This window comes from Nipponia nippon, unplaced genomic scaffold (genome assembly GCF_047370975.1).
Source record: "Nipponia nippon isolate SJK-2023a ecotype South Korea unplaced genomic scaffold, ASM4737097v1 scaffold_23, whole genome shotgun sequence".
Lineage (NCBI taxonomy): Eukaryota > Metazoa > Chordata > Aves > Pelecaniformes > Threskiornithidae > Nipponia > Nipponia nippon.
The window spans coordinates 3,367,320-3,388,465 of NW_028262340.1; the positions used below are offsets into that span (position 1 = coordinate 3,367,320).

The following is a 21,146-nucleotide window of genomic DNA, read 5'->3' on the forward strand; positions in this document are numbered from 1 at the left end:
TAAAGGCTGGTGGTGTCTGGCAAGCAGCTAAACCATCGCTGCAGTCGGAGGACAGCAACCAAGCAGGGATCAGCTCACAGAGGTCACGTACAGCATGATAAATGCTGTAATGCATCAGCTGCGTTAGTGCCCTGGCTACAGCGATGCTTCAAGACATCGGTCCAACCCAGCTCCCACCCACGCCGAGCAGAGCTCAGCACCGACACCGGATTCTCCAGGCCGTAAGCAAGCTCAGAGCTTCCCCGCATCTCCCACCCCATGGCTGCGATGCGCTGGCTTGTTTGCAACATCTACGAGGTTGCTTTAACACCGCTGCGGTCGGAGCTCGGTCATTCCAAAGACTCCCAGCACACGTCAAGCCTCACACCCCCTTGTTTGAATCCAGATCAGGTCAACCGTGGCCAGATGTAATTACCTACATGAAAGGAGCTCGAAGCCGCCTCTAATAAGAGGATGTATTTGTGCCATCGGGCCAGGGTTCCTCCTCCTTTTTTGCTGCTTACCAGGGTGCCAAAACTCGCCTCACATTAAGTGGACCAGCAAGAACTTAACCTCCTTCCTTGCTACCAGACCCGGCTTTCCCAGGAACAGCAGGAAAAGGCAGGTTTCTTAGTCACCAATTTACAGACAGGAGCGGAGAACATTTTAACAGGATTCGTTCATTTAATTGAATAGCGCACAGGGTGTCAGCAGCTTTAGTTGTGCTGGCAAAAGGCTTTGGGATGAGCAAATGGAGGAGCAAGGGCAGGCCCCACACCCCAAAACACTTCCCAGGGGCCAGGCAACGCACCGCCGTTGAGCCCGCGGCCGTCCACAGGCCGGCGTGGGGCTGGGGCGGTTCCCGACAGCCTCAGCATCCCTCCCCGTGCGTTTTCCCAGCTGCCTTCGAATCACCAAGCTGCAGGAAGCAGCAGCAGATGACTCCAGCTAAGAGGCACCGCAAAATAAGACGACCCAAGCTCCCTTCCAGCCTCTCCTCCTAAAATCTGCAAGCAAGAGGCAGCTTTAGAGCCTTCCCAGAACAGCAGGGTCTGACTCAACACGAGGCTCAGACAACACAAAGCCATTTCGACCTGGTGTTTTCTGCCCCTGGGCCAGGAGCCCAGATGGTGCCTGTGTGTGCGCTGCCCACGGCGCCCCGTGCCTGTATGCCTGATATTTCAGGATTTTCTCGGGAGGCATCAGGAGGGGACTAGAGACAAACCATGCTAATTGGATAGACGAAGAGTCCTCCGCAGCCCTATAAAGCTGCGAGCAGCTGCTCAAAACCTCTTGTAAACCACAAAAATAGTTTCATCTAAGGAGCAGGCGTGGATTAAACGCCACAAACGCCCTTTTCTTTTCTCTGTGCAAAGTGCATTTTTCCCCATTGCGGTCCCAAAACAAAAACCAGACCCGCAGATCAAACCAGGAAATTCAGCAAACTTTGAGCACCAACAATAGCAGGAGGATTTTCCAGACCTTCAAGCTTGTTTTGCAAGTCCCAGATTATGTAAAGCGCCGCGCTGCCATTGTCGGGGAAGCCGCGCTGCCTGCTCGGTGCCGGAGCCAGCTGGCACCGCGCTGCCCTCCCGGCAGCGCCCATACCTAGCGAAGGCAGCGGGGTCTTGTGCAACACCACAGATTCCTTCCCAGGCACCTTCCGCTGCAGCTATTACCATGCGGCAGCAACTGCCTTTCATTTTACACTTAATTGTGACATGATTAATCATCTTTCCAGGGGCTGGGGTTATTTTCCATACTACCATCCTGCCTGGGCGTTCGGTACTGAACCAGCTGCCCTGGAAGAAGTCTCCTTTGTGTCTACAGGGCGGCTTTACCGTGCCGGCCCGGCTGTGCCCAGCGGTGAAGTATCCCTTCCATCGCTTAACTAATCCTTGGCTTTTCTGCCAGTTGGGGTACGCCGGAGGGGTGAAGCAGTTATCGCTGCGCACACATCCTCCGGGAAAACAATACGAGAGGCTGAACTCATTCCGCATTCAGCGCCCAGCTGGAAAAACCCCGTCAGCACCCCTGAGGCAGGTGGGATGGAAGCCGGCATCCCTGGCTCCATGCATGATCCGTGTCCCCTGGCAATGGCCTCGCACACAGTCCCGGTGCATTTGCCTAATTAAGACCTAATGAAGTGGGGAGATCTATTGTGGCCTGAGCAGATGAGCCCCTCAACCCGGCCGCTGCCGGGGGAAGCCCGCTGCTGTCTCCAGGGTGAATCAGCAGGAAAAGCTCAAGCCAGGATGCTCAGCCCTGCAAATTCAAGACCCCGCTGCTCCGTCAGAGCCAAGGAAAGAAAAATGCTGTGTTCATCAGCAGCCTCTAGTGGGGAGAAGCGCGCAGACGGGCTGGCCGCTTCGGACGGACCCCACCAGCCCCGGGGCACACAGCCCCACCAAGCCCACCCTGGCTGTCCCCGCCAGCCCAGCTGGGGACGGCACGGCACGGGTCAGCACAGCCCCAGTGGTCATGGCGTAAGGGACCCCGAGCGCCATGAACCGAGCCATGAACCGAGCCACCACGGCCTCAGCGGCGCGTCCAGCGCGCGAGACCGCTCAGAGGGGTCATCCCCACGCCCCAGCCGCAGTCCCACACCCGGCTCTGGTCCCAGGCTAAGCACGGAGAGCCGGCTGCAGCGCCTTCCCCCGAAGCCTGACTCAGAGCTTCGCACAAATCACTAGGTGAAGAAAAAAATGTATAAAAGGGACAACCAAAACATCCAGATCCTTCCCGGGCAGCTCATTCAAAGAGAAATCTCCAGGCTGATGGTGGGTGAGTCCATCCCCCCCACCTGAATCACACAGCTCCCACACCTCCAACCTGCAGCACCCGGCGTGGCCCAGAGCCAATTTTGATCCCAAACTTCCAGCCACCATGGCCTTGAGCCTCTTCCCGCAGCTGGGAACACGCACAAAGGTAAAACACTGCTCGGCACAGAACGGACAATATCTGCCCTGGGGGGTAGGGACCGTCTGCAGCCTGCTCTCCTCACCAGGGAACGGCTGCGGATGGAGCTCAGAAAAAGCTTCGTTATATATTAAATTAGTAACATATCTTCAAAGTCCCTCGCTCAGAGAACAGCTGATGTTTTGCTTACCCTCCGAGCGATCTTCACTCACCGACAGCTCCGAAAGGACCGCGCCAGCCCGGGGGGACGCGCGGTGTGGAGAGATGCGGCTGCAGGCAATTCCAGCAGCTGCCAGGCTGCGCATCGGGAGGAGGGAGCCTCGTCAGAGCAGCACCGCCACGGATGAGAAGGCACTTTCTCTCCTCGGCAGGGTTTCAAACCCTCTCAAGAAGGCCTGAAGTTTCTCTTAAGCATGAGGCAAAGCCAAGTGAAGGGATGGGGGAGGCCCCCGCCGCCCGCAAAACAGCTTGAGCACGACCACGGGGAAGCACGACCACGTTTGATGCACAGAGGAACTTTTTGCTGCTGCTGACTCGCCGTTACCATCACGACATGCAGAAGCAGCACATGCCCCGCTTTGGGTGAGGAACAGGAGGGGCTGCCAGCGCCGCGACGAGCTGGGGCAGACCCACGTCTACGCACGCCCCGGTGCTCCGAGAGGAGCCGTGCCACGGCTGCGCACCCCGGGGCGGGGACAAACTGCTCCAGGAGTTTCAGCTGCCTCCTTTCGGGGACGGGCACGGCGGAGCTGCATCACCCACGGGCACATTTCGCACGAGCAGGGCAACGGCGGCGGAGGAAGGATTAAGCCAAACAGGGAACCTCAGTCCCACGTCACCTGAAGCTCTGGCGCAGGTGCAAGTTACTCCCACGGACTAACCGGGTCACTCCAGCAGAAAGAGGACACAGAAGGGAGCGTGTGCTGCCGGCGGCAACCCTGACCCCGGCTCTCCCGGAGCTGCGCCCGTGCCTTCGTTAAGGCCTTAGGAAGGGAGCAGCAGAGGGATGGAGACAGTTTTGGGGTGCACTTTCAAGAACCTAACTTGCTCCCGCGCCCCAAGGCAGCTCCTCTCCCGCAGGGCAGCAGAGATTTCCTCGCACCGTCAGCCTTCCCCATCCCCAGCCGTTCGCTCTGGCTCACCCAGTCCCGCTGCTGGGCGGTGGCAAAGCACGGGCGAGGGTGCCGGGGGGCCGTTGGTGCACCCCGCGCCAAACCACAGCCCCGCGCACCTCGCGCAGCCTGACCTCGCGCAGGGCGCGTGTCGCCTGACGTCAGCCCCTGCCCGCTGCCTGCCCGAGCTGGCAGGGCCGGCCAGCAGCTTTGGCAGCGACCCCGCTGCAGGCAGCTGCCAACGCCGCCCAACGGCCCTGCTGTGGACCCCAGGGAGGACGGGGCACCCCAACACCCGCTCCTGCAAAGCGCAGAGCAAATGTTGATTTTTCCCATGCGGGAGCCTCGGCGTAAATCAATCCTCGGGCGAGGAGGCGGCTGCTGGCAGCGCCGAGCCAAGGCACACCCCTCCATTGCAACACAACCCTAAAGATAGCCGCTGTCCCCTGCGACGCCGGCCAGAGGCTTGGACCCCGCAGCACCTGCCGAGCCCACCGGGAAGCGGGGAAGGCAGAAGCCCCCGGTGCAGCCCACGGCATGGACTAGCAAGCAGGTTCACCGACACCTCGTCCCGCTACGGCTGCAGGAGGGCGAAATTCAGGAAAGGAAGAGATTGCAGGAACCGCCGGGGGCGGCGAGTCCCACCGCACGCTCCTCTGGTTGCGACACCAGCGCAAAGCACCCCCGTCGGAAAGGGGATGTGGGAGATGAACGCCCCGCTCCCACAGCCGCGCAGGCGGAACGGCGCAGAAAGTTGATGGTGAGGTTTTAGCGCTGCCCGGTTGAGCGCGGCATCGATCCACGCCGGGACAGGTATCAACGGGAGGAGGAGGCCCCTGGCTCCTGGCACTCTGCAGCTTGGCCGCCAGCTTCAGGAACCGTCTCGGCGGGCGCAGACGGCGTCTTGGAGAGAGGGGCGAGAGCGCGGCCACCCCAAAGCCCCGGGCTGAGCAGGCTGCGGCTCAGGCGCGACCCCGGCGAGCACCAAACGCCTCCGAGAAATCAGAGCCGGACCCAGATGCCAACGCGGGAGCTGTCGCCTCCCAGGGAGGGACGACTGGTGCCGCTGCCGTGACCGCGGGGTGCAGGGGGGACCCGGCGCCCGGGGCTGCACCCACCTCCTCCCTTCCGCTGCGCCAGCGGGAACAAGGCTATGGGGGGAAGCACCCCAGCCCGGGGGTTGGCATCCCCTGTAGGGCAGGGCCCCCGCACCCCCCATCCACCGCCTGAGCCCGCTGTGGGCCCCCCGCTGCCCCCCACCCTCCCCACCCCACACCTTCCCTCCCCTTCAGCCCCACGCACCCCCCAGCCCCACTCGGGGTCCCTGCTACAGCCCCACTGCACCCCACTCCCCCTGCACCCAGCGCCGCCCCACCGGGGGGACCCCCCCCACACCCCTGGGGCCTCCCGCAGCCCCGGGACACCCCGCATTTCCCCACAACCCCCCCGCCCCACACCTCCCTCGCCGTGGGGCCCCCACACCCAGCCTGACCCCCCCCCAAACCCCAGAGCACCCCACGTCTCGCTTGACCTCCGTGGGTGCCCCCGGCTCCCCCAGCCCCAGGTCACCCCGCACCCAGCCTGACCCCACTGCGGATCCCCCACCCAACAGCACCCCACAGCACCCCACGTCCCCTCGCAACCCCGCACCCAGCCCGACCCCCCCCGCGCCCCCAGAGCGCCCCGTGCCCCCTGTGTGTGTCCCCCCCCCCCCAGCCCGACCCCACTGCGGCCCCCCGGACCCCCCCGCCCCCAGCCCGACCGCCCCCGGGGCCCCCCGCCGCCCCCGGGCCCCCCGCTCACCCGGGCCGGGGCCGCCGCTCCGCTCCGCTCCGCACCGCGCTGCCTCCACCTGCACCGCAGGCCCCGCCCCCCGCTAACGTCACGCGCGCCCCGCCCCCCTCCGCGCCGCTGGCCGCGCCCACTGGCTGCCGCGGCCGCCCGTCAACGCCGCGGAGGGGGCGAGGCCGGCGGCGATGACGCGACGCTGCAGTGGGCGGGGCGGGCAGGTGACGGTGTGGCGAAGGGGCGGGGCGAGGAGATTCCCCCTCCCTCGCGCGGGGGGGCGCGTGACCTCACCGCTGGCCTGCGAGTGCCTCCGTGACGTCACCAGCCCATATAAGGAGAAAGTGCTCCCGCGGGTTCCCCACGGGCCGCGGGCCCCCCCGGGGGGCTGCGGGTCCCCGGGTGTCCCCGGGGCTGCAGGGCGCAGCCGGCAGAGCCCCACATCCCCCCAAAACCGGCAGAATTGGGCCTTTTACAGATTTTTATGCTCATTTTCACCCGCCTCCTTTTTTTACCTTTTTTTAGGGAAGAGCCCTCCCCGGAGGGAGGGGGGAGCCCCCGGCCTGCGGTCGCCCAGGTGAGGCCGCAGGTGCCCCGGGGGCGCGACGCCGCCCCGCCAGCGGCACGGCCGGGGCCGATAAGGGCGTCGCGGGGCCGAGGCAGGGCCGGAGCCGCCCCCACTCCTCACCAGGGTCCCTGCGCGGCTCCGGCGGCCCAAAAACCCGGCCTTATCCCCGCCGGCCACGGGGCCACGCCTGGGCTATCGGTGCTGCGCAGGCGGCGGCTGCGGGCGATAAGGGGGGAGCGGGACGGCCACAGCGGTGGGCTGGAGTCCCTCCCCCTCGCCAGCACCGCGGGCCTTGCTGCCCTCCCTGCTGGCCAGGCCACAGTGGTGGCCCCCGTGGTGGCGGTGGTAGCCCCGTGGTGGCGGTGGTGGCCCCGCAGTGGCAGCAGTGGTGGTCCTATGGTGGCAGTGGTGGCCCTGTGATGGCGGTGGTGGCCCTGCGGTGGGGTGGTGGCCCTGCGGTGGCAGTGGTGGCCCTGTGGTGGTGGCGGTGGTGGCCCTGCAGTGGCGGTGGTGGCCCTGCAGTGGCGGTGGTGGCCCCGTGGCGGGGTGAGTGCCTGGTGCTGGGCTGGAGGAGGTGGGTGCTGTCCCGGGGCTGTGCTCAGCAGCCGGGTGCCTCCCCAGGGCCAGGCTGGGGCCCTGCACCCCACGGCACCCTGCCTTGGCGATGGGGTGTCCCCGCAGGGAGGTGCCTGGTGCCACCTAATGGCCACCGCCCTGGGGACGCTGGCAAGGACGGGCACCGCCAGGGCCTCTCCAGCCTCCAGCGAGCGCCGGGACGGATCCTGCTCCGGGCTCAGAGCCTCGACCTCTCGCGGCTCCCGCTCGAGCTTGACGGGGCCTTGTCCCCCCGCCACCTGCCTCTCCCCAGGGAGCCCTAAGCCCCGCCACGGGGAGCGGGAAGGTTTTGGGGGGAGGAAGAGCCTCTGGCCCCCGCCGTGGTGCCGGGGGTGGGCGAGGGGGGAGCCCCTGGCTAATGTGATGAGAGGGGGATGAAGCCGTAAGCTGTTAAGCCACCGCAAAGCCCCTCGCGTTCTGGCCCCGTTATCGCCGACTTCTGCTCACATCTGCTCCCGGGGTTATTTTTAACCGGGTATTAAGGACTTCTGGGTCCTTAAGCAGGCGGGGGGGGGCTCCGCTTGTCCCCCCAGAGCAGGAGCCGCGGTTCGTGGCTGCAGAGGTGCCCGGGAGGCACCAACGCCAGCCCCGCTGCTGCTTGGGAGGGGGAGCAGGGCCCCCCCGGGGCCCCCCTCCCCTCCATACCCAGCCGCCAGCTTTGCGGAGGGTCCCAGCACTGGTCCCAGCAAGCTGGTGGCACTGGGGAGAGGCCGGAGGGGAAACCAGGCAGGGGCCTCGCACAGAGGGATGCTGCCAGGGATATAAAAAATAAAGAGATATTTATTAGCGTTGAGTAAAGTGCAACCTCAGCGTGGTTTTACACACAGAAGCCGTGTAAACGGCAGGAGAAAAGTTCAGAGCAGACCTGGAGGGCACGGGGAGAAGAGGCCCTCGGCAAGGTTGTGCTAAAAGGATGCAAAAACTGTACAAAGGCCTTTACAAAAAAAGGAAACAACATCAGATAAATTATTTACAGTTCAAATCGATTACAGGTAATGGGAGGCTGAAGGCTCCCGAGCTTCCGCAGGCTGAGAGAGCAAGAAAAGCGGGGCTGAGCCCAGACACGGGCCCCGTGCTGGCGTGTCGGCGGAGTTACGGGCTGCAGGGCGGCGTTTCCCGACAGCCGGGATTACCCTCGGGCATCGCGTTCTGCTTTGGGGTGGGAGCTATGGTGGGGTAAAGCCTTGGGGCTGCAGCGCGGCTCCTGCTCCTGCCCGGCTGGGACAGGAATTCATCGTGATTCCCAGTGATTGGAAGAGGGTGAAGGTGGGGAAGATTTAAGGAATGAGATTGGGCCTTTTCCTGGATGTTTCTGCTGAAATCAGCAGAGACGAAACACAACCGATAAGCGTTCAGAGCTACCGCGGAGCTGCCGAGGTGTGTGGGGCTGCGTCACTGCTGGCTGCGCCGGCCGCGCTGGGGGCTTACGGGACCGCTCCTGTGCCGGTGCCCTCTCCCGGAGTTACGGATGGCAACCGGCAAGTCCTTAACGGCAGAGTGACTCTGCACTGGCCCGTGGCAAGACAGGAATCCCACCGCTGGAGGCCCCAGCACCACGCAGCTTCGCGTGCTGCCGCCTCGCTAACTCCAGATCTGCTCCATTTACAAAGACAGGCGTTTTTCTTGCCAGTGCTTTAAACCCCCCGGGGAAACCCGAGCTGAACCGCGTTCCTCCAACTTACGACCTACAGCAAAGACTCCGGAGCCGAAAGGCAGCCGCAGCCCCGCTGTGGATGTGTACGGAAAGGCACAACAGGACATGCTCGTCATGGCACGAAAAACTGCCATGAGCAGCGGCCGCAGGGGATGTGTGTCAGCCGGGCAGCCTGGCTCGCCCCCGTTTCACGCTGGAAGAGCTGCTCAGGTCTGAAACAGCCCCTGCCAGCACCGGAGGCAAAGCCACAGCCTGGCTGGATCCCTTCTTCTAGGAAGAAACCCCTTCCTGGGCTCAGATCTTCTGCAGGAGGCCCCGACCCACGCTGCGTCTCCTGCAGTGACACCACGCAACTCGCTGTTCCCGTGTCTTCGCTGTCACCCTCAACTGGCAAACAAGGCGAAAAGGAATTTAACGGGGAAAAAAAGACTGCCCAGCCTTGTGCTGTCCGGAGAACCGGTCACCGGGCAGATGATCCGGCCTCTCCAGGAGCAAACCGATCTGGAACAAAGCTGCAGACGGGAAAGCACGTGGGAGGATGAAAGGTGGGCACAAGGCTGGGGGAGAGCTTTTGCCAATTTGTTGGATCCAATTAGTCAAAAATAACTGCAAAGCTCAGCAGGAGCCCAGCACAGGGCCAGGACCACTTTCCTCACCAAGAAGCTTTGCATCAACACGCAGCAGAGCCCCGCTCTGCGGGAAGCAGGCTGCAGAGCTCGGCTGCAGCTCAGGCCTCCCGGGCTTCCCCGTCTCATGCTCTGGGTTTGCTGTGTGGTTTTGGCAGGCCAGCGGCCGCGGGGAATTGTACCCGCTGTGCTCTCAGCTGGAGACAGGCTGGAGCCATGCGGCTTTGATCCACTCTCCCATCTGGTCAGTGGGAACGTGGATCAAGTTTGCAGCTCAAGCCTGTTTCTGGTTCCTTCGCTGACCTTTGCGCCACCGTGGGTGAAGGTTAGGAGCCTGGGGCAGACGGGGCTGTTCCCCCACGCACCTTGGCTTGTCAGCAAGGCCACCGGGACCACTGGTGGCGAACGGCGCTGTTCTGAAGAGCACAGCCCCTCACAGAGGGGGAAGAGGCTGCATTGTCCTGGGACACAGCCACGAAAGCGCTGCAGAGCCCTCTTGACACCTTGGGCTGTGGACCTGGCACGGAGAGGGCTACTGCCTCTCTGTCTTGACGTGGTCTCCGATCATCCTCCTGTGATACGTGGCCAGGAAGATGTCGTTGTCTCGGGGGCAGTCGTAGTGGCAGGAGCACATCTTGATGAACATCATCTTCCGCTGGAAGAAGTCCCCCTCGGGGCAGCGGAACTCCACCTCCACGGTGCTGGTGACGTACGGGGTGCAGCAGCGGCCGTCCGTGCAGCTGCCGCAGAACTTGGGCCGGTAGGAACGGGTGCTGGTGCAGCCCGAAAACTCGAAGTGGAGGCTCTGGCGTGGCTTTGGGGTCCGCACACACTTCTTCCCCTTCTAGGGAGAGAGCAGATGGGTTAATAAGGATGTGACAATCAGACGAAAGGTCCACCTAGGCCTGTGCTCTGTCTCCATCGCTGGGCAACAGGACACAGAAAAAGTGAAAGCACAGGGCAAACCCTGCGAGATGGGCTCAGGCCTGACAAGGACCTAACCAGGCCGTCCCTGGCATTCACGGTGTTGCATCCCCTCTCCCCATGCCCAATACCTTGGTTTTCTCCATCGGGAAGTCGCAGGGCCGGACCATGCAGAGCCGGGTCTCCTTCTCCAGGTGGCACTGGGGGTTGTCGTTGGTTACTCGGGCAGAGATGCCCATGCCGCAGCTCTTGGAGCAAGCGCTCCACTCGGTGGTCTGCACCAAGCAGTTCTCCTGCAGGTTATTCAGCTCCGGCTTGTGTGCTGGATCCTCCCTGAAAACTGAGCCACATGGAAGAGACGCAAGGCAAGGTTCAGGGCTTGGGACAAAGTGTGGCAGCTCCGTGGCTGCTCCCAACTTGGTCTAACTCTTCAGGAACAGTAGCAAAGGTCTGATCCATCCCATGAGCTACTCAGCCTCTCAGCAGAAGGAGGACGCGGGCAAGCACGGGGCCATTTCCTACCACAGCCCGGCTCCAGCCAGTTCTGCCGCGGTATCAGAGGGCGCGCCAGCCTCCCCGCAGCATCGCTAAAGTCTCACCTTAATGGGTCTGGAGTTCAACGCTTGGTACCCACACCACGGTGTGCAAAGTGAGCAATCACCACCAGTTCCAAACTGGACGAGCCTTAGGGCCTCAGTCCAAAAGCAGTTTGGATCCACCCCTATCCCCCAGCAAAGAGCTCCCACCACTCACCCGCCATGGCTGTTTCGAAGCGGTTCTCCTCACTGCCCTCCTCGCAGATCCACTCTTCGCAGCACTTATTGCGAAACTTCACCCGCCGGGGGTTGGGGCACTCGGGGGACGGCAGCCGCAGGTCGTCGGAGCAGAGGGGGATGCAGCCGATGGCCCCGTCCATGCAGATGCACTGCAGCTTGCAGGTGGGCTGGAAGCTCTCCCCGTTGTGGTAGATCTTGCCCAGCAGGTCACAAGTTGCACCCTCGTGAGCTGTGGGAAGGGGGAAGAGGAGGAGAAGCTGAGAAGATGGCAGGGGCTGGCAGTCACAGGGCTCCTGATGGGGGACAAGTGCCCAGGCGCAGACCCTCCCCTGCTCTGCCATCCCGCTGCCGGATGCAGCAGGAGTTGGCACATTTAATATTTGGCTCCCTGGACCCAAGGCTACTCCCAACATCAATTTTTGGAAGATGGCTCCAGCTGTGCCAGACCTCCCAAAGTTTTCTAGAAAACTCTCCACTTGGATGAGCTACTAAGTGGGACTTGGTCTTTACGGCTTGTCAACAGCCTGTTCTCCCCTCAGAGGTCTTCCTCTCCGGCTCGGAGAGCGCCCCAGTCCGTGGTGGTGTGCAAGACGCATTCCTGACACGACACATGAGCCAGCGGCTTTGCTCCTCGCTATTCCTAAGAGACCAACAGGCAACCTTCTCCTAAGAGCAGTTGGTTCCCCACTTGTCTAAAGGTACCTACAAAAGGAAAATAACAGTTTGGGTTTATGACCTTTTTTTTTTTTGGCTCCTCTGTGATGCATGAATCTCTTCCTCCTTCCAGCCACAACTTTTTCTATTTCTCTCTGTTCTGACCTCCAGATCTCTCATCTCCAGCCCTCCTACGAGTCTTTCCCTCCTTCCCGATAAAACTTAAATGAGCAGAAAAGGAAACGCAACAATATCTGACACATAGGAGCAACCTTCAGTCTGCGGGTGCGAGCAACGCTCACGAGTTCCTACGTCTGTGTTAGCCAAAATTTTTCCAGTGGAAGTTTTCCAGCAGAAAACTCTTATTTGATTAAGAGTTCTGCAGGCACAGATCAATGTCAGGAATGTTTTCAATGAGAAACAACTGAAGCAATTCAATTTGATATCAAAGATTTCCTTTATGCTTTTACAACAGCTCAACCAATACACTTGTTGGACAGTATCCACAGCGGGAAGCATTTTGCTCGGGTAATTATTTTAGATACTGTAAGGATCAAGATGAAACATTTTGATGTAATGGAAGTGGAAAGCTTTGCCCCAGCCAAATGAGTCTTCTAAGTAACTCATGGAAAGTTTGGAGATTTTTTTTTTTAATTTTTTTTTTCTTTCGGCCTGAAATGAAATGTTGAACTCTCAGAGTTGTTCACAGGACAGGAATCCTGCTTTTGGACAGTTCTTGTCAGCTGCTGCTTTCTGCAATCCTGACCCTTACAAAACAAAAAAAATCCGTACAGAGCTCTATTGGGACGTTACCAAAGTGAAGGATTCTTGGCTGCTCGCGGAGGCTTACCAGGAAACCTGATCTATTTTCCCCTTAGTTCTGCTCGCCTGTGGAACGTTGTCTCAGGCAGAAAGTGTTTGGACCAAACAAGGAACAAGAGCCTCTTTCCATCCCACCTCGTCCTCGAGGGGACCCAAATCCTTCCGGGCTGCTAATGCCTTGTTTCTAACCAGAGCTGGATCTCAACTTGCAACTCTTTTCAATGCCATTGCTATAAAAATACTCCTGTGCTCCTACTTAGAAGTTTCAAAATCATCACTTTTTCCATCAAAGTGGAAGCCATCCACTTTCCCTCTACACAACCATTCATACTTATTTTTAAATCCTCTTTCACTGTTTTATAGCCCAAGCCCTCTCCCTTCCCGACGAACTGATCGTGCTGTTCCCTCGGCAGCACTCCTCCCCCCCAAGGAACGGCAGCCTGCTCAGGGGTTTTATTATGTTTTCAAAACTCAATCGTTTTGTCATGCCCTTCATTACCCTACAACGACCTCACTTTCCCGTTGACCTGATCCAATTAAAGCACCAAAACGGACCGCGCCAGCGGAGTGAGACGGCTCTTTATTTACCAGCTCGGCTTGGCACCGCTGCCGCCCCCCGCCCCCAAGCACCACGTCCCGCCAAGGGGACTTTTGCCCTTTTCTGCAGGCAATATGGCAGAGCTCGAGTGAGCCACTCCAGTCGCCGCAGCGCTGCCAGCTCCCTGCACCCACCCAGGCCACCCTACCACCCTTAGGCTCTCCTCCTCGAGAGCTACTACGGGATCGTCTCTACCTTTCTGATACTCCAAGGGCTCTGCAGGAAAGGAAGAATTCCTCTGCAATATGTGAAATGCTCCATACTGTGATCACATTAAACAAATACACAGTAATTTTCACTCTGATGGTTCCCCTCCTGTCTCTTCCGATACAGCGTTCGGGCTGGTTCCCAGCCTAGAAGCCTTTCCCATGACACCTGAACACCGCTCTGCTCCCTTCTGCTCCCATCACGTCCGTCTTATTTGGATACCTCTAAGTCCTCTCTCCTCTATTCACAAACATTGTTCTTTCCCTTGATTCATCACTCCACCTCCAGCTTCCTTCACTGCCACCAAAATCCCCCATCTTCCAAGAGATCAGTGTGGACATCGCAAAAATATCACCCAAGGACATTACGTCCCAAATCCTTGGTCCAATTTAGGGAGACATCCTGGTCTATGTTCATCTGGGATTTTTGCCATGAAAATCTTAATTTCTCATTTAAAGGCAGGAAGGGCAGTGGTGGTCTTCAAGGCTGATTTTCTACACAGCAGGGATCTGGGACTCTCACGCCAAAATCTTTGCACAAACCCATACGTCATGGTGAATACGAAGCACTTTCTTTAGAAAGATGTCCAGTCTTCACGCGAAGCCTTCGAGATGAAGACTCCTCCACACTCCTGAGCAAATTGTTCCAGTGATTTAGCTACCTTTGCTCTACAAACATACATACACCTCATTTCCAGTCTTAATTAGGCAGGTTACAGCTTACACCCGCTGGATGTTATTACGCCTACGTTTACCTTATTAAGCTTCAATCATCAGCTCTTAGGTGTACCAGTGCCTACAGAAAGAACTAGGAAGCTCATGTGGCTTCTAAAGATCACAATCACTGGGGGAGGAAAATTAAACAAATAACTTATAAAAACTTCTCAAAAGAAAGGCGAAAACACCTTCTACAAGTTAAATTCATTATTCAGAGTAAAAAAAAATTGATGTGATTCTGGCACTGCAAAACAGTGCGGTTCCACCCTGAGCCCCCGAGGCCGCTGTCTCGGGTGGGTGCGAGTGGTGCGGCTGCCGGAGCGCGTCCAGCGACGCCACGTGCAGCGGCTGGACGCTTCCCGAAGCGTTCACGTCAGCTTTCCAGCCCTCGTGTCTTCCTGGCTGTTTTGAAAAGCTTGAATTAAAAAAATGGTCAGCTCCTGGCAGAGACGGGGCAGAGGAGTTTTGTTTTTAAACAAGGAACAGGAGACTGAGGAAATGCTTTTTTTTTCCTCTACACCAAAATAATTTTTGCATGCTTTGAAAATAGCCACTAAACAAAAAAAAATCAAAAAGATTTTTCTTTTCTGGCTGGAAAGAGGCACCAGGCGAGAAAACAGGTCTGCATTTGTATTTACCTGGCTCAGTAATTCCTGTGTTCTACATCTACGCTATTTTGCAAACGAGTTGTTCAGCTCTTTCCACCCACGTGCTAAAGCCAGAAATACGGTACGCCTCTCGCGTGTGAGCAGTCGAGTGCAAAATCCCAATCTCCAGTGCAAGGCAGTGAGATTTGGGGTGAGATTTTCCAAGCAACTGTACTTTCCAGTAAAAGTCCCAATTGCTGATATTTACCCCCAGGCGCTACAGGGCTAGAGGATGTCTCCTAACAATGTCACGGGAGCAAAGGAGAGTCCCAAACCCCCACTCCTGCCTTGGGAAACATCCTTCGTTGCAGGAGGAAGCAGGTTGCGTCTGTATCGGTATCAGAGAATCTGTCGGCTCGCAGGGCTGGCACGGATCTCCCAACGTGATGCGGGATGAAGCTCCGAGCGCTACAGGAAATTCTGACGATGCCGCGGGTTTTCTGGGAGGTCTGCAGGCAGAGGGCTGAGGGGGCCACAAGAAAACCGCACAAGAACAGAACATACAGCTCTCACCTAAGCAGATCCCGCTGCCTCTGTGGATTTTGGAGAAGTCGCAGTAGAGTCCCTTGTGATGATCACAGGGTTTCTGCAGGGAACAGAGCTCGCCAAGCTGCCTGGCACACACCTTGCAGCAACCACAGGCATCCAACACATGGCTGGTGCCAGCGGGGCACTGCAGAGGCTGGGAGGGACACTGGCAGGGATAGGTGCAGGCCTGCGGTTCTACCTGGAGGGCAGACAAGCCATGGAGAGAATGAGTCTCCCGCAAGCCAGCCAGGCAGAGAAATGAAAAAGACGATTCTGCTTCAAGCACAGACACCCCATCAGGAGGAGGGAAGACCGACTTCACCCTCCACCGAGAGCCCTGCTGCAGAGGGAGTGCGTGCAGCTCCCGAGGACTGGCAAGGCTAACCTCACCCCTAGCTCAGCTGGAGCTCACGGGAAAAAAAAAGATGCCCCTGGGAGGCAGGGCCAAAACAAAGAGGACAAGCAGTAGCTTGGAGTCCCACGTGCAGCTCAGCCCCCCGCTTCCCTGGAAGCAATAAAATGGTAATTATTAACAGCAAGCAATTCCCAGCTCTCACATAGCACTGCTCAGGAGAAAACATCAAAGCACTCCACAGCAGCAGCATTAGACCCAGTCCGAAGATGGAAAAGGCGAGGCGCAGAGCGAAAGGACTTGCCCAAAGTCAGCCAGCGCTGAAAACTGACCCAAAGGCTCCCGTGTCCCATTTTGTCCCCTGGATCTCATACTTCCTTCGTTATTCCCAGGGATGTGCCCTCTCCTCTCCTGTTTCCAGGGAATGCAGCGTAACCAACCTTCCTCAGGGCCTTGTGAACCTACCCCGCTTGGTAGCATTTCAGAAGTGCTGGCCACCTCTTGACACCCACCCTTGGCTTTTATGCCACTTCAGATGCTAAACAGAGATCAGGCTATGTCTGGAGGAGGGTTACCTTCTCCGGAGAACCCAGGATGCTTCAAACACTCCAGTAACTCAGTCTGTGGCATCCTTGTCCTGAATCGGCTTGGAGCAAATACACTAGCCTCAGCTCTGGATGCGCCCAGATTTGGGCAAGATGTAAAACCACGACTGTGAAAGGTGCAGAGCACATGGTCTGGAAAGATCCTCATCTGCCTCCTCAGAACCATCAGTGTGCCAACTCTAGCCTGGTTTTCTGTTCAGGTTCTGCTCACTAAAATTCCCAGGTAGTTCAGAGGGACGCAAGAGTTTGCAGTGCTCAGATGCTGGGCGCTGCGGGCCACGGGTCGGCTCCCGCCCCGTGGGCAGCTGCTGCCACAGGGCTGATACGCCCCTTGCACGTAGATGGTGGGATCCTGTTTTGCTGGGAGCCGGGAAGAGGAAAGCACCCGAACGGGCAGACCCCTCACAGCCCCGCTGCCAGACCCGGCCACTGCCACCCAGCGGGAAAGAGCCTGCGGGCAGGCGGGAGCGGGGAACACCTGGAACAGAAGCCAAAAACATATCTTGCTACAGCTCTGTTTGCACTTGTTATATCCCATCCAGCCCTCGCTTGTGAAACAGCTTCCTTGGATATTGTGTTTGTCACCAATAACAGTAGTAAAACTTTTCCAGCTGTTTTGACTGTTGTTCGAAACAGCTGCTCGGACTTTAGCTCGCACGGGGTCAGAAGATGCCAACTGCTTTGGATTTCTGTAACAATCAGCGCAGTACGGTGTAGGAGAGGGATCAGTCTAAATCTTAACGCACGAGTCCTCCCAGAGTCTCACCCCGCTCAGCAGGAATCAGCACAATTCTCCTTGAAAACTCCTAGCGCCAAGCACTTTGGCAAGGAGCCTCTCCCGCTGTAGCCCAGCTGTTCGCAGACGGCAGTCTTAGGGCCACTCGCTGGGAGCTGGCGTGTCACAGCGATCTCTTCCCGACTGCTGAAGCGCATTAAAAGACGCTAAAAATACAGAAACGCTTTCCTACTGTTTTTCATGTATGCAACCGCTGTAGCTGCCAAAAGGACGCGTTATTCAACCATGGATGAGTGGGTGGGGGGCACATGAGATCATAAAAGAGGCAAAGCGTTCCTAGCACAGGACCTATATTAAGATGCAATCCATGCACTTAAAAAAAATAATGACAACAAGCATTTTCCAATGCAGTGTCAGCCACAGGCCATATAAAGAAACACTCTCAAAATAGCTCTCCTACTGAAAAACAAACCGAAACAACCTCTTATAGGGTAACAGAGAACACAACGGAATTAAACCCAATCGAGTTTTCTTTCTCGCCTTCGTTAATTATTGTTGGTGCTGTTTATGTCCTTTAATAACTCACCCAAAGAAACTAGACCGCCTGGTTTTACCTTCTGCTCACCATCGGCTTCACTTCCTCATTACGTTCCGGCTGCTTTTCAGCACAAGAACATCTGGATTCAGATCTCCGACGCATCGGGGACCTGCTGGGTGACCCTGCGCCCCTGCCTCTTCTGCGCCTCATCTCCCCCAGCCGTGAGCACAACCACGGCTTAAAAGCCCTGGTTCGCCCCGAGCCGCAGGGCTCTTTTCGGCCCTTCGAGGTTTTCCCATCAGTCAGCTCAGACATGCCGCTTTTCATCACCCAGTCCACCTGGCCCCGGGGTGTGTTGGGGCTCCTCTTTGCTTGTTTTATACTGAGCAAAGCCAGCTCGTGCTATTTATATCTCCCGCTCTTCTCATGAGCCCAAGAGAGGAGAGAATGAGCCGAAATCTTTTTTGGCTCATGCACACTCAACAGCGAGCACTGAGAAACCGGCTGGCGAGGGGAGCTCCTGGAGTTGGGAACAGCTGGTAGAAAGTCAGTATCGAACCAGCTTCCTAGAGTTCTCCATTACTTAATTTGCTTTCACAGCAATTTCAAATAGGCTAAATAATGGATTAGATTGGACTTGCATGGAGCACCCTCCACGCTGCTAGACTGCTTCTAGGAGTTGCTTCAATACAGTGTGGAAACTGCCCAAACTGTCCCAAAGAACAGCAAGGACTCGCATTCCGGGCTTTGCTACAGACCCATGCGTACCACCAAGACCAGTATCCACGCAACATGCCACCGACCTGGGTGCAGAGGGATTCAACCTAGAGAACATTTAATTTTCTTCCCCTCTGCAGAAGGGTCTGTCCCCAAAATTACACTTCTGCCTTCAGTGGGCAGGATCCTAACTTCAAGTTCACTATAGCCTTGACCTTGTTTCTCTTGAGGTTAGCAGTGCATTTCTGTGAACTTTGAGAGCAGCAGAACAGAACCAGTATTAGAGATCAAGGCGATAGATTTAACAAAAAGTGCTAACGCCTGGAATATCAGCTCTCCCTGCTCCTGGCTTTGCTGGCAGCTCTCATATCGATCACAACCACCACATGTGAATCTGCCACTCCCGGGACCCCTGAGCAATGGCCAAGCCACAGCGGGAGTCCAAGCAGCCCGACCAGAGGTCTCCCTTGCCTGTGCTCCACACAGGATCCACACAGGATCTCCACCACTGACTCCCCGGTCCCATCCGCGCCGCTGACAAGCCAGAACAAGCTTCCTCCCAACTGCCAGCGCCGAACCCAGTTACCTGGGGGGAAGGAAAAAGTGAGAATATTCCTCCTGCTTCATATTCACAGAAAACCTCTTCCCCCTACACCCTCGGGAAGGCACGAGTGGGGGGACACGAGCTCACACCGTTGCAGCAGTTCTGTGGCATCGTCAGGGCTTCTCGTTCCTGAGCAGTCCATGCCCGCGGGAGCCCAGGGAACCCGCCGAGAGGGCCGAGCCAAAGAGGATTTTTAAAATGCCTTTGGGCTCATGACTGCATTCAAAGGGCTGGGAAAGGAGCGTTTTGAAGCTGTTTGCAAAGTGCTTTGGGAGCCAGGGGTTAACGCTGCAAGGTAGAAGTAATATAATAAACACATAACTGGTTCTCTTTCAGGCTCCAAGACTGGCAGTAAATAAAGCAGTCAAAACACAGCTGTGCACATACTCCAAACACTGAATTATCACGGATAATACCTGCTCTCCCTCCATCACAGGCTCTCAAGGCGCCTTCCCAGGCTGCTGCAGCACGTTGTACAACAGCCTGTTCCGAGAGACAAGAACCACCGCCCCCGTTTCACAGACAGGGAGCGGAGGCACGGAGACTTGCCCAGGCTGAGCCTGGCAGGGAGAAACACAACTCCCAGCCACCCTGGTTCTGCTCTCACCTCTGAACAACACAGGAGGCAGATTCGGGAGCAACAGCTCTTGTTTCCTTGCTCAATCCACTAAACATCACTCTCAGAGCTCAAAGAAAGTCAAAAGTCCCATTTCCAAGGCAGTCGGCAGGTTTAGGGAAAATGACATCATCGCAGTGTAATAATAAAGTGTCACAGCGGTGGGATTCACTGCTATTGTTTATATGACCGATATGATGCTGCCAAAGCTGGGTCAGTGCAAGAAACCATCCCAAAGGGCAGAAGTCACCCTTGGGTCACAGCGGCGTTCGGTGCACAGGACACCGTTCCTGGCAGGGAAGGGGCTGGCGCACCCTGAGTGCCGCCGGGAGCAATCCCACAGACCTTACCAACCAGAAGTTTACTGCCTCTATCAGCACGATAAGCCTGACAAGGTGCAGTGGCTCTGTGGACCTGATTTCTTCACCGATCCAAAAGGCACTTACTGCAATTTAGATACATTAATGACTGCAGCAATGTTCCTGCTATTAGTGGCACTGTAACAGCACACGGAAGTCCCGAGCAGCATCAGCTGCTCTGTCAGGCACTTGTATTAACACAGAAACAGGCACAAATCCTGCTCTGGAGAGGCTGCAGTCTGATTTCCCCCTCAGGATCACTGGGTTTGGGAACACAGGGGTGGATTCAGTGGCAGCTGGGGAAGGATGGGGATGGTAAGGACCTGGGATATGAGACTTTTAATCCTTGCAGTGACATAAACTCGGCGACTTCACCTCTCTCTGCTCTCTGCTCCCCCCTTGTAACCCAGGGCTGGCTTCTAGCTCACAGGAGTAGAGTGAAACAAAATCCATTCACATTTGCCAAGAGCTTTGAGATCCGTAGATGACAGGCGTTACGCGCGGTGCAGCCCCGAGCGCGATTTAGTTACACAGCGCGTTTGCATTGCTCTGCTAAGAGCCAACCTTCTCTCAGAAACCTTTGGAGGCAGGTGGCAGCTGGGAAGAGTTATTCAGCCTAAAGCATTCGCATGCATCGAAGCAAGAAGCTGCAATGCCCAGCCAGCAAACGGAGCTGCTGCAGTGCGATACGTACCCAGCCAGGGGCGAGGAGGAGGAGGAGGAGGGTGCAGGTCACTGTCCCCAGGTTGCCAGACATCCCGAGCAAAGGGAAGGGAGGGGAGTCAGGCTGCCGACTGCCTCGCTCCTTCTCCCTCGGAATTCCTCCTCTCTCTTTGGAGAAAGTTGCACACCAGCTCCTCTTTAAATAGCCTGCTGGAGGGGGCGTGCCCCGCGCTTGAGTGACATCTGGAAAGCGAGCTGAAATGGGTGCAACAAAAAATGTCCAAATTCCAGGGAACATGAGCAGATTCCTGTGGCCCTGGCGGTTGCGGGGCTGCCGGCGCAGCCTGCAGCTTGGTTACTTTCCATGTGGGTAAATCAAATCCCAGGAAAAGCAGGATTATTATTTTTTAATTTTTCCTCTTTTTAACTCCAAAAGTATGAAGCCTGGGACAGCTTTCTTGACACAACCCCCCTTTCCCTGCCTACATCCATTCCTTCTTGGCTGCAAGAGCTGAGGACTTAAATAAGCAGAGCTTTGTGGTGCTCAGTGTTTTTCCTTTGAACAGGAGGGAGCGATGGAAAGTCCAGCGCTGTTAGGCGCAATGAGGTACCATAACCGACTGTGCCTCACCGGCGCTGGCTCCTGCCAGCTCTGAGAAATGGAAGTTTCAGGACTATAAAGACTGCTGTCTGAACTGCTGCAACGGGGAGCTGCTTGTTTTACGAGGCAATGAAAAGCTACGGGGCGATGGTTATTGATAAAGGACAGCAGTTCCCTGTAGTGCTTTATTTGCGCCTCGGGATTGATGCAGGATAGCATATATTT

The 21,146-nt window shown here is 57.4% G+C and overlaps 2 protein-coding genes across 2 annotated transcripts in view; both read right to left on the reverse strand.

Annotated features, from left to right (window-relative positions):
- Nucleotides 1-5,876, reverse strand: part of EPB41 (erythrocyte membrane protein band 4.1) — a 96,340-nt gene extending 90,464 nt beyond the window's left edge. Inside the window, exon 1 of the mRNA XM_087760592.1 lies at nt 5,814-5,876. The gene's annotated coding sequence lies outside the window, so the exon portion shown is untranslated. The remainder of the gene's footprint in view (nt 1-5,813) is intronic.
- Nucleotides 5,877-7,740: 1,864 nt separating this feature from the next.
- On the reverse strand, nt 7,741-20,474 carry LOC104017922 (CCN family member 2). The gene is made up of 5 exons (XM_009470999.2): nt 20,352-20,474; nt 15,116-15,329; nt 10,936-11,187; nt 10,314-10,522; nt 7,741-10,102 (listed from the first exon to the last, which is right to left on the reverse strand). The coding sequence occupies exons 1-5, from the start codon at nt 20,412-20,414 to the stop codon at nt 9,791-9,793; spliced, it is 1,050 nt and encodes a 349-aa protein (XP_009469274.2). The 5' UTR covers nt 20,415-20,474; the 3' UTR covers nt 7,741-9,790.
- Nucleotides 20,475-21,146: the final 672 nt, after the last annotated feature.